Source organism: Lycium ferocissimum, chromosome 8, assembly GCF_029784015.1.
Source record: "Lycium ferocissimum isolate CSIRO_LF1 chromosome 8, AGI_CSIRO_Lferr_CH_V1, whole genome shotgun sequence".
Classification (NCBI taxonomy): domain Eukaryota; kingdom Viridiplantae; phylum Streptophyta; class Magnoliopsida; order Solanales; family Solanaceae; genus Lycium; species Lycium ferocissimum.
In genome coordinates, this window is record NC_081349.1 from 11,720,878 (window position 1) to 11,736,338 (window position 15,461).

At 34.1% G+C, this 15,461-nt stretch overlaps 1 protein-coding gene and 1 long non-coding RNA gene across 3 annotated transcripts; one reads left to right on the plus strand and one right to left on the minus strand.

Moving 5' to 3' along the window:
- Positions 1 to 276: 276 nt before the first annotated feature.
- LOC132067238 (putative ABC transporter C family member 15) lies at positions 277 to 6,920 on the minus strand. Of its 2 annotated transcripts, XM_059460401.1 has the most exons (11): positions 6,764 to 6,913; positions 5,720 to 6,621; positions 4,145 to 5,568; positions 3,969 to 4,055; positions 3,275 to 3,874; positions 2,985 to 3,149; positions 2,472 to 2,766; positions 1,689 to 2,209; positions 1,541 to 1,604; positions 1,169 to 1,408; positions 277 to 844 (listed from the first exon to the last, which is right to left on the minus strand). In XM_059460401.1, exons 2-11 carry the CDS (start codon positions 6,549 to 6,551, stop codon positions 741 to 743), a joined length of 4,332 nt encoding a protein of 1,443 aa, XP_059316384.1. In that variant the 5' UTR covers positions 6,552 to 6,621; positions 6,764 to 6,913; the 3' UTR covers positions 277 to 740. The 2 variants fall into 2 exon arrangements, with proteins under 2 accessions (XP_059316384.1, XP_059316383.1); XM_059460400.1 differs by having other exon boundaries at positions 5,720 to 6,920.
- On the plus strand, positions 2,156 to 2,874 carry LOC132067241 (uncharacterized). Its single transcript, XR_009417095.1, has 2 exons — positions 2,156 to 2,296; positions 2,371 to 2,874. It is a non-coding gene; the product is annotated as an uncharacterized LOC132067241 (long non-coding RNA).
- Positions 6,921 to 15,461: the final 8,541 nt, after the last annotated feature.

A 15,461-nucleotide genomic window follows, 5' to 3' on the forward strand; every position in this document is an offset into this window, starting at 1 on the left:
ATTATTTCAAACCAAACATGTTAAAATGGTAGGGGAAATGGAAGAATATGAAAGGTTATTTACTTTCTTCATATAGGGTTTTGGTCGGGTCAGGTTAAACCTTTCTAATTAAGTTTTACCTATTAGATTTTTTTTTTTAAGAAAAAAGAGAGTAAAATATGAGTTATCATAAAGTGGTTTAATGACAGCGGAAAGTGGTTAGTGACTTTTGTGTTAGTATACTCAAAGTTAAGTGACTTTTAATTATAGTTAAGCGACTTTTGTGAAAAAAAGTGATAGTTAAGTGACCATCTAAAATTTACCCCAGATTCAGACAGAATTCAGCTTACAACTTGATCCAGGTCAAGGATCAACTAGCTGCCAGATGAACCACAGAAAACTCTATTCAAGCTAATGTTACATCAAAAAATAACCTTCAGCCGAAAAAATACTCAACAAGCAACTAATTAAGTACATGAACTATGAGTTAAGGATTACGAATAACCACTGTAGATATCCTACAGGCTTCATGTCACCTTTGGTTAGCAGTTATGAGATGTATACTTGTAAGAAGTGGCGGCTGTAAAGTAATTGAATTACTTCATTTATAGCTGCTCAACTTGCTCTATTTCTTGATGTCAGTTTGTGATTTTGTACTGTACAATGCCACATTAATATTGGCAGATTGAACCAGTGATTCGTTCCTTTAGAGGATCGAAACTAGCTGTACTATCACATATACCTAGTGCTATGCTTTTACGCTATCCCTTGGATGATCGCCGCAAGAATTCTGCCACCAAATTTGAAAATGCAGAAGAGCTGTTCCTCAATAACTGGTTTGGTGTATCAAACTCAAGAATTTTTCCTGCATCAAACAAGATGGATTTTGTCAGGCACTATAATCCGTTTCGAATAGTATAATATGTCTACTCTCAGTTGTTCTATATCTTTATCTTTTTCAGTTCTTAGGTGGCTTTGGTGGTTAATGGTTGCACTATATATCTCTGCAACTATGATTGTCATGCAGTTGTACACAAGTAGCTGATATTTTTATCATTCGAACTGTTACTGTATCCTTACTATTGTTATCTTACCAGCTAGACTTGAAACTTATCATATTAACATGTACTAATTTACTTGCTTGTGCTGTTTTTGTGTGTGCTTGTGGTGTTAGGTTCTGTATCTTTACCTTCACCAAGAACTAGAACCAGATCATTATCGATGACTGTGGGTATCCGATGTGCTACCGTTATAACTGTACATCCATCTGTTTCTTCTCTTATGGTTTTCTGAATGACATTGTCTGTTTCTGTATCCACGGAAGCAGTAGCTTCATCAAGTACCAATATTCTTCTTTTCTGTAGCAACACCCTAGCTAAGCACACAATCTGCCTTTGACCCACACTCAAGTTTTCTCCGTCTTCTGCAACTGCAGCATAAAATTCTTGGTCATTAATTTGAAGATCATTTGTTTCCCTTTCCAAATGTTTGTGCATTTTGAAGTTCTTTTATAGGTTGGAATAAAAAGGTGGGTTCAAACCACAGAACCTAGTATTTGTACCTGGTGCATCCAGAAGCCTTGGATCCTGCTTTACTATATTAGCTAAATGACATTTGTTCAAGACCTGAAATATGAAACCATTCTAATAGTAAGTTACACTGTCGTACTATGTCGAATAAAACCAAGAAAAAGAAGTCCAGAACATTACCTCCCAGATATCATGATCCGAATGTTTCTGTAATGGATCAAGATTAGTCCTAATCGTTCCTTGGAACAAAGTTGGATCTTGTGGTATTATACTCAACCTAGACCTGAGGTCCTGCAAACCGATCTTTGAAATGTCTATTCCATCGATAAGAATGCATCCCTCGGATGGCTCCACAACCCTGAAGAGAGCTTGGATCAAAGTAGACTTCCCACTACCTGTTCTTCCAACTACCCCAATTTTCTTTCCCTCAGGAAAGGTGCAGGTTATACCTTTTAGAACTCTTGGGAGATCAGGGCTGTATTGCACATGAAGATCTTTAATCTCAATTCTTCCTTTTAGAGGCCAATCGGGTTTCGGGCTGGACTTTTCAATTATCAGTGGAGCTTCGCTAGGAACATCGCTAAACTGAAGTATCCTCTCAACTGAGATCATTTTGTTCTCAACATTGCAAAGGTTCCATATAACCCAAGCTTGAAGAACATTAAGATTTAAGCCATAGGTAGCTGCTAGTCCTGCTAAACCTGCAAACAGATGAGACATGTGACATCACACACTGAAACCATTTATCACAATGGAAGTAAGAAAAAAACATTATCAGAGACTTTCAGGTGCATGACTTTGACTTCCTCACTTTTTGTAAGTTCTTATAGCTAAGATTTGTTTCTTATGTCTACTCATGCAGCTGCCTGGGATTTAGTTGACTAACTGCTCCTTGGCCAAGTGGAAGCAGAATGTGTTAAACTGGAGTCATGAAATGGAAATGGAGAAGAAATAAAAGCTTACTGGGGTCGATAGCCTCCCGTGGAAGGTGTGCCAGGATGACGAGAAGAAAGAAGAATATGAGATTGAAGAGAAAGTTAATTCGAACGCAGAGCCATTCCATTGTAGCAGAGTTGTGAAAGGCAACACGAGAATAGTTATCGATGAGATTTAAATTCTTATTCAAGAATCGGTCTTCCTGATTAAAACAACGAATTGTTGCTACACCGGTGAGAGATTCAGAGAAATGATGCAGGATTGGAGCTTTCTGAATGCCGATCATCCTTGCCAGTTCTCTAGCAGTGGTAATGTAATATGCCTGTAGTAAGAATTGTATTATTAGCACTAAGACCATACTTATGAGAAGTAAATATCCATTGTCTGCATTCTAATTTAGCAGTGATACAAAAGAAATATTTAAAAGAAATATGCTCCATGCTCTTTCAGTCTACTTTACAGCACTCAGTAAGAAAGTGAATTTCTTGCAGTTAAAAGTCAATGGGAACAAAAGTAACTTGAGGTTGAGCTTCTTATTACCTGATACCACATGGAGATGGCAAGTATTAGAAGGAAGAGAAAAAAGATCTGCCAGGCAACATGGGACATAAGGACAACAATGCTCAATAATTGAATAAGTGCAAATGCTAGTCCAGCCAATCTATATGGAATATCTGTGTCCACAATGCTTTGGTCCGTAGAAGACTGACAAGCAAGAAAAAAATAATTGAAATTCAGGATGCAGCCAGAAAAAGTCACGTTTTTACTAACAAAGACCAGAATATAGACACATTTCAAGACAAATAGATCATTTCATCTGCTACACTCACCCTATTGAGAATTCGGCTGGAAGGGGTGGAGTCGAAGAATGACAAGGGCGCTCGGAAGAGTGATGTAATCATTCCAATGTAGAGCTTCTGAGCAGTCTCAATTGCAATAGTTGAAAGCATAACTGCTCTTCCTAAGATGAAAAAAGAGCTTCCTCCTGACATCAGCACGAATATTCCAATTAATCTCTCACTTGTAACCCTGCCTTCTTCTTCTGTTCCCCATGCAATCCAGTAGTTGCTTGCTATCTGCAGTCCCTGGAAGAGAACTTGACATAGAAGGACTGGAAGTACAAGGGCCCCTTTATACGCTGAGGTGACAAAGGTCGAGTAAACTTTCCATTTAACTCGACCTGAGACTGCGTCTTCCTGCTGAGTTCTTCCTAAGATTCTGTTGTCACAGGTAAGATCTTCAAAACACTCTTCGACTTCACTTTGGTTATTCTGGTGCTTACCCTTGGTTAAGCAGCTGCATTTTTGAGAAGGGTTCACCTGATGTAACGACTTACCGTGAGCCTCCATATGCCTTAGGAGCTCACCATCAGGGTCTGCAATCAACTCGTTATACTTTCCTGATTGAACAATTCTTCCGTCTTTCATTACCTAAGCATATCAGGTAAGCAGCAAAACTAAGATATACTTTCCTAATTCGTTTCAATCAACCAAAAACCAATAGCTCAAAATAGTTTCAACTTACCAGGATGAGGTCAGAAGTATCTAAGAATTCCAACTGGTGAGTGGCATAAACAACTGTTTTACTATGTAGGAGTTGGAGTAGGCATTTCTGCAATATGATGAAGGGGTTTAACACAAATAAGAGCAACTAGATAACTGAACAAAAATGTTCTACAGAAGTAGGTGTGTAGTACTTGCCTTGAACATATGAGCTCCAGTTTGTGCATCAACGGCGCTGAAAGGGTCATCCAGTAGATAGATGTCTGAATCACTATAAATAGCTCTTGCCAGCTGAATTCTTTGCTTTTGTCCACCACTTAGGTTCATTCCTCTTTCTCCTACCGAATTCAGATCTCCATCAGACCACATTTCAATGTCACGTTTCAAAGCACATCGTTCAACAATATCATCATAACGAGCCTTATTCATTTCCTTGCCAAACAAAACATTGTCCCTAACAGTGCCCGTCTGGATCCAAGCACTTTGTGGTACAATTGCCTTCGAACCATTAATCTGAATGCTAGATCCAGAAATCCTAGGAATCTCTCCCATAATACTACAGAGTAAACTTGACTTTCCCGATCCCACTGAACCACAGATTGCTACTTTCCATCCATTCATAATCCTGATTTTCTCAGTTATCTTAATTGTTGATTTCTTGGACTCATTTGTGCCCCAAGCGTACTCTCCTGGTTCAAGTTCGATCGCCACTTGAGAAGTATTAGGAGTATGATAGCTTGTTAACTTCTTTTGATCCTCCTCTCTCATAAAGTCTTGAATCCTATCAACTGAAACCTTTGTCTGAGCAACCATGGAAATGAGCTCGGGCAAGTTGTAAATTGGTTCTTGTAGGATCCTGAAAGTTGCTAGCGCTGAGAGAACTGCTCCTGATGTTAATGGTGTTTTTAGAATGATACAAACACCAAAGGTCACAACTGAAACTAGTGTTGGTGAAGCCCAAAAGAGGAAAGCCACAGCAGAACATGTATAAAGGTATCTCTTAAGCCAACCTCTCTCATTTTCTCTGAGTTGAAGCAGCTTCTTCAAGAAAGTGGACTCCCATGAGTGCAGTTTCAAGACTCTCATGCTTTTCAAGGTCTCTGAAGTGGTTTTGATTCGCACGTCCTTCGCTTCCATTATCTTTGAGTGGAGCTGCTCCTGCATATTGGCAAGTGGTGTGTTGCTCACCATCACGAATATGGTCGAAAGAAGAGCAGCAGCAGAGGGAGCAGCACCCAGGTTCCTGTACAAGATAAGCAGGGCAAATATAACCTGAACAGGAAGCAACCAAACTCCATGAATATACCAGCAAAAGTCTCCAATTCTCTCAACATCAACATTGATGAAGTTAATGATCTTTCCATCTCTTGTACCACCATACTTGATGGATAGAGTTCTTTTATATATCAATGCCATCAAAGCTGCTCTGACTCGAACACCAATCCGGTGAGCTCCAAAGTACCATTGTCTTTGGGATAGTGACTCTATTGTTTTGGCAAAGAAGAAGATGAAGGCCAAAACCATTCCTTCTTGCCAATTGGACTCATCCTTCTTTTCAGACAAAAATTTCACAAAGCTTGTTATGAGCAAAGGCCCAGTATAGGATGCAATTGTGTTGACTCCTACATAAACGAAAAAAAACAGAAGCATGTAATTAGTTTGCTAAGCATAGTTGAGGTGCACGCAATCTGGAATAGACGCCACACCGGTAACAAAAAGGTTTTCTACGCATAGATTCTCTGATTATTTGAGTGATGAAAAATCAAGAATTACCCGCAAAAACTGCATTATAAGCAAGTGGTCTCCAAATCATATGCAGTATGCCATCAGGGAGGGAGAAAGTAGAAGCTTTCTTTTTCCGAAGCGCGTCTTCCAACAAAGAAGAAGCTTCATTAGAGGTCTCAGAGTGAGGAATTGAAGGTATGTGCTCTACTCTCAGCTTTTCCTCATGACCCTTCTTGAATAGTGGATTAAGCCACCTGAATGTGATTTGGCTCCAAATACCAGCATTTGAAAATGCATCATCATGCGGAAAAACATGTCTATTTACCTCTTTCTGAAGTAATGGCTGTTCAGTTTCACTGTTTTTCTTGGGAGAACAAGCAGGCAAGGCATTGAAACATAGGATAATTGACAGTGGTAAGGAAGCAAAATCAATTATATTTGCCTTGGGCAGAAAATGTGGGGCTTTTTTATATATATTATAATGGTTAAGGAGATGAAATGAGACTAAAAGTATATCAAAAATACTTGCAAAGACCCACCATATGATGAGTAATAATGACCACCTTTTCTCTCTGTATAATGAGTAGGCTGCAATTACACTTGCTAGACTCCATGTCATGACAGAAAAAACAGACTCTTCAAACACAAAAGTTCTCAACTTCCAGAATTCATGGAGACAAAACCCCAAGTAAGAAAGGGCTATTGAAAAATTCACTAAAATTGTAATCTTGTTGAAAAATGTGGATTTTCTTCTCTCCTTTTTTTCTACAAAACTCTCTTTTTCTCCTTCTCCTCCATTGTTCTTGAAAAAATCTAGTATGAAACATATGAGTAACAGCAAGAAAAATGCCACATTGGTTGCCCTCAAAGTGATGTCCATCTTGGTTGAGACCAAAACTCAAGAAAATCCCACTTTTCAACTCAGCCCTTAAAATAGTATGTAAAAGAACCTGCAGCACAAAAGGCAAGAATTATTTTTTAAAAAGCTATGCCAAAATAAATACAATGTATACTAGGAAAGTACAAATATCCATCCAGAATTATATTAAAATTCATATAAAATAATACAAAAGTAGAGATAGAAAAAACAACCTATAAAAAGTACTATGAAGAAGAAAGCACGTGGCCCTTTTGAAAGTTTGGTGGAATGATGATGAAGAGGAATCTGAGAAGTGAGAATCAAACAGAATAGTGAATGAAATTATTGATAGAATTCTAGATTATGTATTTGCCCATATATAAAAATAATTAAAGATTATAGTAACTTAAGGGCAATCACATCAGTATAGATACTGTGCAAAAATTTGTGTTGAGGATTTGTTTACGAAATCTCTTACTGGAGTCAGCCAAATTTTCCGCTGACTTAAAATGTCTACATGCATGTCTTCATTTTAGTCTATGTGTCTTCTTGCAAATGACAATTAGCATATTTTTTTCTTTTTAAAAAAATTATCTCGTACAGTATATTATCTGCCTAGGTTTTTGGAGAAATAAAATTTTCACAAACAGCTACCTTTTAGCTCCTTCTAACAACTTATAACTATATGTTCTACATTTACAATTCGTAGGTGAGGGCCTATATTTAGCTAAGAGACGCATCGACTTAAATATAGTGATAAATATAACTAAATACACACGCGTAAACCGAAAGCTTATATTTATGGAAACAAAATCTATTCCAATTTAAATTAAAATCAGTTTTTAATGTTCCTTGATTCACGCAAATATCCTCCCATTCCATATCTGATCTCATATCTCATTCAAACAGCTAACAAATTAAAAAAAAAAAATTGAATTCAAAAAGTACATTCATATTTTTAACCAAAAAAAAAAAAGTTCAAAAACTAGTTCATCAAAAAACTTTGAAAAATAACGATATCAAACCAAAGGAATGTAGAGTTCGTTTTAAGCGACGAATATATATTGAATTCATCTATTGAAATATCGAATTAAAGTTGAGTTCATAATTGAGGTAACAACGTTTTATCGAACTTTTTATTTTTCCGAAATTTTGAAAATATAGTCAAAATACATGAAAAATATATCCGAAATATAGTCAATTAAACTAATAATATTGAACATAATAATCAAAATACAATTAAAATATAGCCAAAATATAGTCATAATTGAGTTCATAATTGAAGTAACAACGTTTTCACCGCAACTTTTTTATTTTTTGATTTTTCTCAAATTTTTCTAAATATAATCAAAATATATGAAAAATATATCCTAAATATAGTCCCAATGAAACCAACTAGTAATATTGAACATAATAATCAAAATACAATTAAAATATAGCCAAAATATATATGAAAAATAACTATTAAAATATCAATCCAAACATTAGGAATTGAAAATTCAGAAGTAACGAAAAATGAAAATATAGGTTAAATACACGTGAAACGTAAAAATCGCGATAGAATCTTACCTTTTTGGGAATTAGATTTGAATTATGAGTGAAATTAATGAGTAGTTAATTAGAGATAAACAAGGAAGTTGAACTATTATAAACTGATTTGAAATTGGAGGAAATTAAGGATATTGGGCATAATGGCGTGTATTTAGGGGATAGGAGAGTATGGGACCTTTTTTTTGGCTTAAATTTGTGAGTGTTTTAAGTTACCGTATGAGTGGTAAAAAGTGATAGGTATAGGAAGTAAATATGTTATATTTTAGCCTACTAAATATAATTATCAGTAAAGTTTAGATGTCTATAAATAAAGAGCACCGTAGCCTATGCCAAGTAAATTCATGTTAGTATCTTGACCTCTGTTTCAAAGTTGGAATATATTTGGAATTGAGCCATTTTACGCACACCCTATGGTATCTTAAAAGGACAGTCTCAAAAATGAGAAGAAATTTAATGGGAATGGTAAAAGAATCTTACGGGAAAAGGTAACAAAGTAAATATACAACCGGAAATACTATTGATGCAAGGCTAGCATTTTGGTCCCTCAATTATTCATAAATTTTAGGGGAAATGACGTTTTTGGTCCCTGTGTTATTACCTTATTCTAATTTTGATCCTTGTATTATTTGGCTAAGTATATTAAACCTTCAATTAATCTAAATGTATGATTTTGCTCCTTTAAATTGACGGATGTCAAATATTTAACAGAATTAATGTTTAAAAAATTATTTTAATAAAAGTAAAATGAAAAATAAAAAAATATACTGGGATGGGGGGGAGGTTCACTCTTTAGCTAGATTATCAAACTCCAATCTCTTTATCTTCCTTTTGAGCGTTGATCTGACTTGTAAGAATCCTTGTTCTTTGCCTATTTATCTAATGATTCTTGTTCTTTCAACTTTGTTTATTCAACTGTAAAAACATTTATTAGGTTAAACATTAGCAACAAGATTAAGGTTTCTTAAGTTAATGGAACAGGAGAGGAGTTGAGTGAAGTATGACATGAATTCCTTTGAAGTATTTCCTGATGGTTTATGCTTCTCAAAAGCCATGGTGGAGACGGGGACGGCTGTAGAAAACAATTTGTGTCTTTCTTTCTGTCTTTTTAATTCTTCTTATTTTAAAAAATAATTCTGTTAATTATTTAATATTTGTTAGCTTAAATGAGTAAAAACACACATTTAAACTAATTGAAGGTTTAATGTGCTTAGTCAAATAACACAAGGATCAAAACTGCAATAAGGTAATAACTCAAGGGCCAAAACCGCCATTTTCCCTAAATTGTGTGATATTGTGACTAACCACATTTAACCTTTAATGATTTACGTACACTTTTGACGCCTCTACCTTTGAATATTAACAAATTTACTACAATTATAAATTATTCCACCACTTAATTACTCATGTGTTATGTTAAGCTTATCCAAGCTTATCCTATCACTCCATATTTGATGATAGGCTTAATGCATACATGTTCCCCTAAACTTGTTCTTTTTTTTTTTTCTTTTTCATTTTGACACCTCAATTACGAGTTATTCCTATTGAATTCCTGAACTCGTCCTGAAGTATCTATCAAACCCTTTAAATCTGATTTTTATTAGAAATAAAAAATAAATTGTGGTAATGAAGGTAAAGTAATATTTTAGACGTGTGGTAAGCTATTATTTAGGCCATTGATGTGTCGATTTTTGCTGGTCCTACTCTTTCACTGCTAGCTTAATTAACAGCATACTCTTTTTCCCCCTCTCAATTATTGTTAATCTTAGCTAAAAAATGGCATAATTAAATTAGAATATATATTAGCATGTTGCTACATTGAAGATAAAATACTATGTAAGTCAGATTGTGTTTGACAGACACACTTGAGGACGAGTTCAGGGGTTCAACAGGAACAACACTTAGTTGAAGTGCCAAAATGAAAAGAAGAAAAAAAAAAAGACAAGTTCAGGGGGCTGCATATGCATTAAGCCTTGATGATAATATAGTTCTAAGAAAAGTCCAAATATAACATATCTTCCGGATAAAGGAATAAAAAACACACATTTCAATTAATTGAAGATTAAAAATGCTTAGCCAAATATTACAAGGACTAAAACTAGAATATAAATTGTCAAACACACATTTCTACATTGTACTCTCAATGTATACAGTCAGACCTCTCTATAACGGCAGCCGCATATAATAACACCTCCCTATAACAACCAAATTTTTTCAGAACCGATTTTTAATGTTATATTTTACTTCTCTATAACAACATTCACCTATAACAAAGAACAACCAACTTTATAACAGTACACTCTTTGTAAAATTACCCTCCATATAACAACTATCTTCTTTTTTAGGTAATATAATAATTAACCATCTTTATAATAATAGAATATCTATGATTATCAATAATATGTGTAGAGATTTTGACCAAATATTTGATCCTTTAATACACTATTTATGATAAAAAAAAAATATCATATGAATATATAATTTCCATCATTAAAAGATTTTTCGTCATTATACAAAGTGTAATTAAGCTTAGAATTTGACAATTAAAAATAAAAAATTAGATTTTATGTATCTTTTTGCCTATAATAGCAAAATATTATTTAAATTTCAATGCTATTATAGGTGGATAACAACATTTCTCTATAACAGCCAAAAAATTTCGATATCATTTATATTGTGCATACTCATTGAGAAAGATATATTTGACAACTTTAATCATAACGATAATATTTGTTTAAATTATCATTTACCTCTCCGTAAACGTTTCATTTATTTAATACTTTACTAATTGCAACCGTATTAGTAAATCTGGAAAAAATTACTTAATACACGACATTTTATTTTTCTAAAACATCAAATCCTTTAAAGCAAATTCAGTTTGCCAAAATGATTAGTATGTTAGACCGAAAAGTTCCACAAGAGAAGATGATCTCTTATGCTCGATTACAATTTGAATGGAAAGAAAAATAACCCTACAATTTTTTTTGTGTGTTCTATTAACAGATCTTTTGTAAAAACTAGAAAGAATCATATAATACTCCCTCCGTTCCAAAAAAATTGTCTTACTTTTCTTATTACTCATTCGGAAGATTGTCACGTTTCTATAATTAAACAATTTAACTTTATAGCTCGATTCTATTCTACACAAATATCTAAGGCTTGTTTTTGGACGCACATTTTAAAAGTGTTCCTTTATTTCGTCAGAACCCGCGCTTAAGCCAACCGAGCAATCTTTACGACGGACGGAGTATTTGTAATGGACGACAAACCGAATCTCCTCTCGCGTTCCTCAACCCCCCTCAACCTCCACACCTCCATACCCCCTCAACCTCCACACCTCCATAGACAATAAAGGAAAAAAAATACCACGTACGATATTGCAATTAAAGTTCACAAGTCACAAATCATTATGGAGTGACCCAATGCCATGTAACCAATAAGAGTTGTGGTGGGATTTTTCGGAGTTTTCCACCCTTAATCAAGTTTTTCGGGTTCGAGTTGTTGAAATGAAAAATTATATTGTTCGAAGGGCTGTCTTAGAGATGGGCCCTATAACACGCTATCTGAATTAATCAGACTCTAATATAGATGCTGAACCGAATGAGGAAAAAAAAAAAAGAGACCCCAATGCCATGGAGAGGTGGGGCTTGTGTCAAACTTGAGGGGCAGAGGGTTTTGGGTCTACTAGAGCAGAAGAAGCACGTGGTGGGTAAATTTGGTCGTGTGGGCTGTAAAAGAAAAACACAGTTCATGTATGTTTGTCTCGTGCTCTTTTCAATTTTCATACACATGCAGTGAAGGCATAAAGAACTGCACCACAAACTAAAGTTGCCCTAGTGACACATGAACCTTATCCTCCCTCAATTAGGACTGCCATACCTTTTTTTCTTTTTAGCTTATTCCCACTATATCATTTTTAAAAAGAATTATAGAATGGTGTCCAATACGAATTGTATTTATCTCGATTATTTTATAGGATATATGCTATACTTTCTATCAATATATGTATTAGGTAGAGGCAGAGCTAGAATTTTTAATTTATAAATTTTAATTTCAATTTTTGTTGGGGGTTCTAGGTAAATTGTACATATTAAATAAATCTTTTAATACAAATACAGAGTTTGAGTATTAGGTAATTCTATTAATTAAATATTAAGTAGATGTGAAGAAATTATGTAGGGTGGTTTGTCTTTCTTGAGAATTGAAGTTTGGTATCCATATGCATAACGTTCATCAACTTCATTAATCGCTAGGTCACATATTTGACACGACTTATTCATACCACTACTATTTATTGGGGTCCAAAAACTTTAGGCTTTGAGAAACTAAAATTTAAGGTCCCGTTTGGCCATGAGAAATTTTTCATTTTTTTTTCGGAATCAGCGTTTGACCATGAAAATTTCAAATATAACTTGAAGTTGTATTTAAAATTTGGAAAACACCTAAATCCCCGTTTTCACTTTTTTCACTTTCAATACATTCAAACAACAAAATAATGTTTCTTTTAAAAGGCCTATAACCAAACACAATTCCATCTTTAACTCTTAACTTCAAAATTCCAAATAAAGTGAAAAATATTTGGTTTTTATGGCCAAACGCCTACTTAGTTTATTTTTTATTTTATCTTTTGAAAGGGGAAAGGAGTAAGAACTGTACGTTCTTTGTTTCATGGGCTTCATGTGAGTGCAAAGTTTGGCAGGTTAGTTTTTTTGTTCTTTCGCGATAGATCACAATGTGCTTATCTAAATGGAATAAAGAAGGTGATGTGAAAAATTATTAATTATTAGTAATACTTTCACTTTTTGGTTAAATATCCGTGATAGGAGATCATCGTACCCTGAAATTTGGCACTTTTCTATTCATGTAAAGTTGTTCATAATTAAAAGCTAGTCTTTTATTTATTTCCAAGTGATAGTATTTCATTGAAACCATTTCTATTGATAATTGTCAAAGTTGAATAGGATACCATTATCCTTGCATAGTGCAATATTTCCAATACCATCCACGTATTTTGTTATAAGAACCAGTCAACCACCGCACAAACTATAAATAACTATCATGGAGAACCATTTTCTAATAATCTGACAATAAGGCTATTATTAATAACGTGGAAATTTAAACAGGTCTCGAGACTCTTATTTGAAGGAGTCAGAGTTTGATATAAAGTAGTCCATTATCATGCTACCCACTTGCAAAGGGTCAGCATCTCCTTTAGCTTTTTGGACAAATAGGGGTATTCTAATGAAAACCACTTGGCAAGTATTTATTTGATGAATGTTATTTTGTCCTTGGTAGTTCAATGAAGTGATGATAAACTCACATCATGTCGTTGATTGTTCTTCCCATGGTTATGGAACTATTGCCTAACTACATATTTGTTAATTGTGCATCTGACGTAACCATTTCATTTGAAAGTTTAAGTCATTAGAGAGTACATGTATATAATCACCTAAGTGCGTGGTTCTATCCTTTTCTTTTGATCAAGTGTAAAAATTCTTTTGATAATGAATGTTGATGATATATATAATTCGGTACTCCTACCTTACAGCTCTATTAGTGGCTATCTAATCTAAAAATTTAACGGAAAAAGCTCAAATATCCATCCAACTACTTAAATAGTTCATTTACGTCACTCATCAATAATGTATTATTTACGCCATCAAACCATAAATAATTTCATTTACGCCATCGAACTATAAAAATCATTTATCACGCTAACTTATCATAATTGTATTTATGCCATCGCCCGTTAATAAAAATATCATCCACGCCATATTTCATTAAAGTTCGATTTTACAATACCATATATGACACGCGCTCCAACTGTATTATGGTCACACAAGGAATGTATCGTCGAATTTTTTATTAATTTGATATTTAAAATAAAAAATGGTTTAATTGAACGACGTACACTCTAATTGGAGGCCACGTGTCATATCTCGGTATTATAAAACCCGTTAATAAAAAACGTATGGATGCCTATTTTTAGAATCGAGCAATGGCATAAATGAGCCATTTATAGTATGGCAAGATAAACGAGTCATTTCCTATACACCAAGATAAATGCAGCCCAAACTATCGACGAAACGATAACGAACCATTTTAGATAACAGACAAGATATTCGAAACCTTTTCCGAAAATTTAATATGCCAAAGAATATTCTTGACTAGAATACCTACAGGTCTGTTTCAAAATTCGTAGATGACAATGTCAGACACTAGTCATGTATTCTTCATATAAGGAATTTTCATAGAAATTAAATCCTAGCCAACCTACAAACCCCACAAAAGATTAGGCAAGATTTTCTCACAAGAATAGTCTTACTGATATGGAGAGAGAAACAATTTCAGCTAGAGAGGATAATCTCCAAGCCACTTAGCTTACTGATGGATATACACAATATGCTTTGATGGCTATGACTCATGCATTTTCACAAATTGAGTTCATGCATTAGAAAAAAAGAGATTTATGGACTAATCATTCCAAAAAGAAATTTGACACATGGCTTTGAGTTCAAACCGAATTCCTATTTTAATTAATTTGTAGAAACTACCAGACAACTCATCAAAAACTGCCAATTTTACGTTTGTTTGACCCAACCCAATGCCGCCATTTTGAATCATCTTCATCTTCTTTCTTTCTAGGTGGCTTCCTTCAACAAGAATTAGGGCCCAGCAAAGGGTAGGTATAAATTGGAAAGGTTCTGAAAATATCTCAATTCATAAAATAGTTACATTTAAAGGACTTAGTCCACGTGTTTAATTACGGATCGGAGTTTAGTTTTTATACATACACAATATAAAACAACTTTTATATTATCAGATCATCTAAAAGATAGTTATGAATTAAGAACTTGAACAATATGATAAATCAATTGCTACAATAAGCTAAATATATACTCATAATATACGAACTTTTTCATACTTTCTATATAAATAATTTAAGTCTATGGTTATAATGAGCATACTCTAGAAAATTCAACAATAATTTAAGCATAATGAGGAAACTAATAGCACATTGTGTCGACATTTTCTTCATATATTTCAAAGGAGAAGATTACCACAAATGACATACCTAAAAAAAAGTATACCCTCAGTGACAATTACATTTATGTAGATTGAGTAGGAAATCAACTTTTTTAGAGGACCACCAGGCCTGTTTTTCTGCCATTGTCTATTTGTGGACAATACCAAATTTTACTGTCACATGAGCTACTCGTTTACTCTGGTCCACTTACTGGCCTTTGATTTATTATATTATATAAATAAATATGGCTACACCTCATGCCCCTAAGAGACAAAATATACAGTTATATATAAATAGATAAATTCATCCCGTGAGCACTTATAGAATAATACCTTTAGATGATTTTCTACTGACCC

Coding starts and splice junctions, on each gene's coding strand:
- LOC132067238 (XM_059460400.1), bottom strand. CDS start 6,551: ATGGACATCACTTTGAGGGCAACCAATGTGGCATTTTTCTTGCTGTTA. Junction 5,569..5,719: donor TTATAATGCAGTTTTTGCGG/GTAATTCTTGAT, acceptor TCGTTTATGTAG/GAGTCAACACAATTGCATCC. Junction 2,767..2,984: donor CCATCTCCATGTGGTATCAG/GTAATAAGAAGC, acceptor TTCTTACTACAG/GCATATTACATTACCACTGC.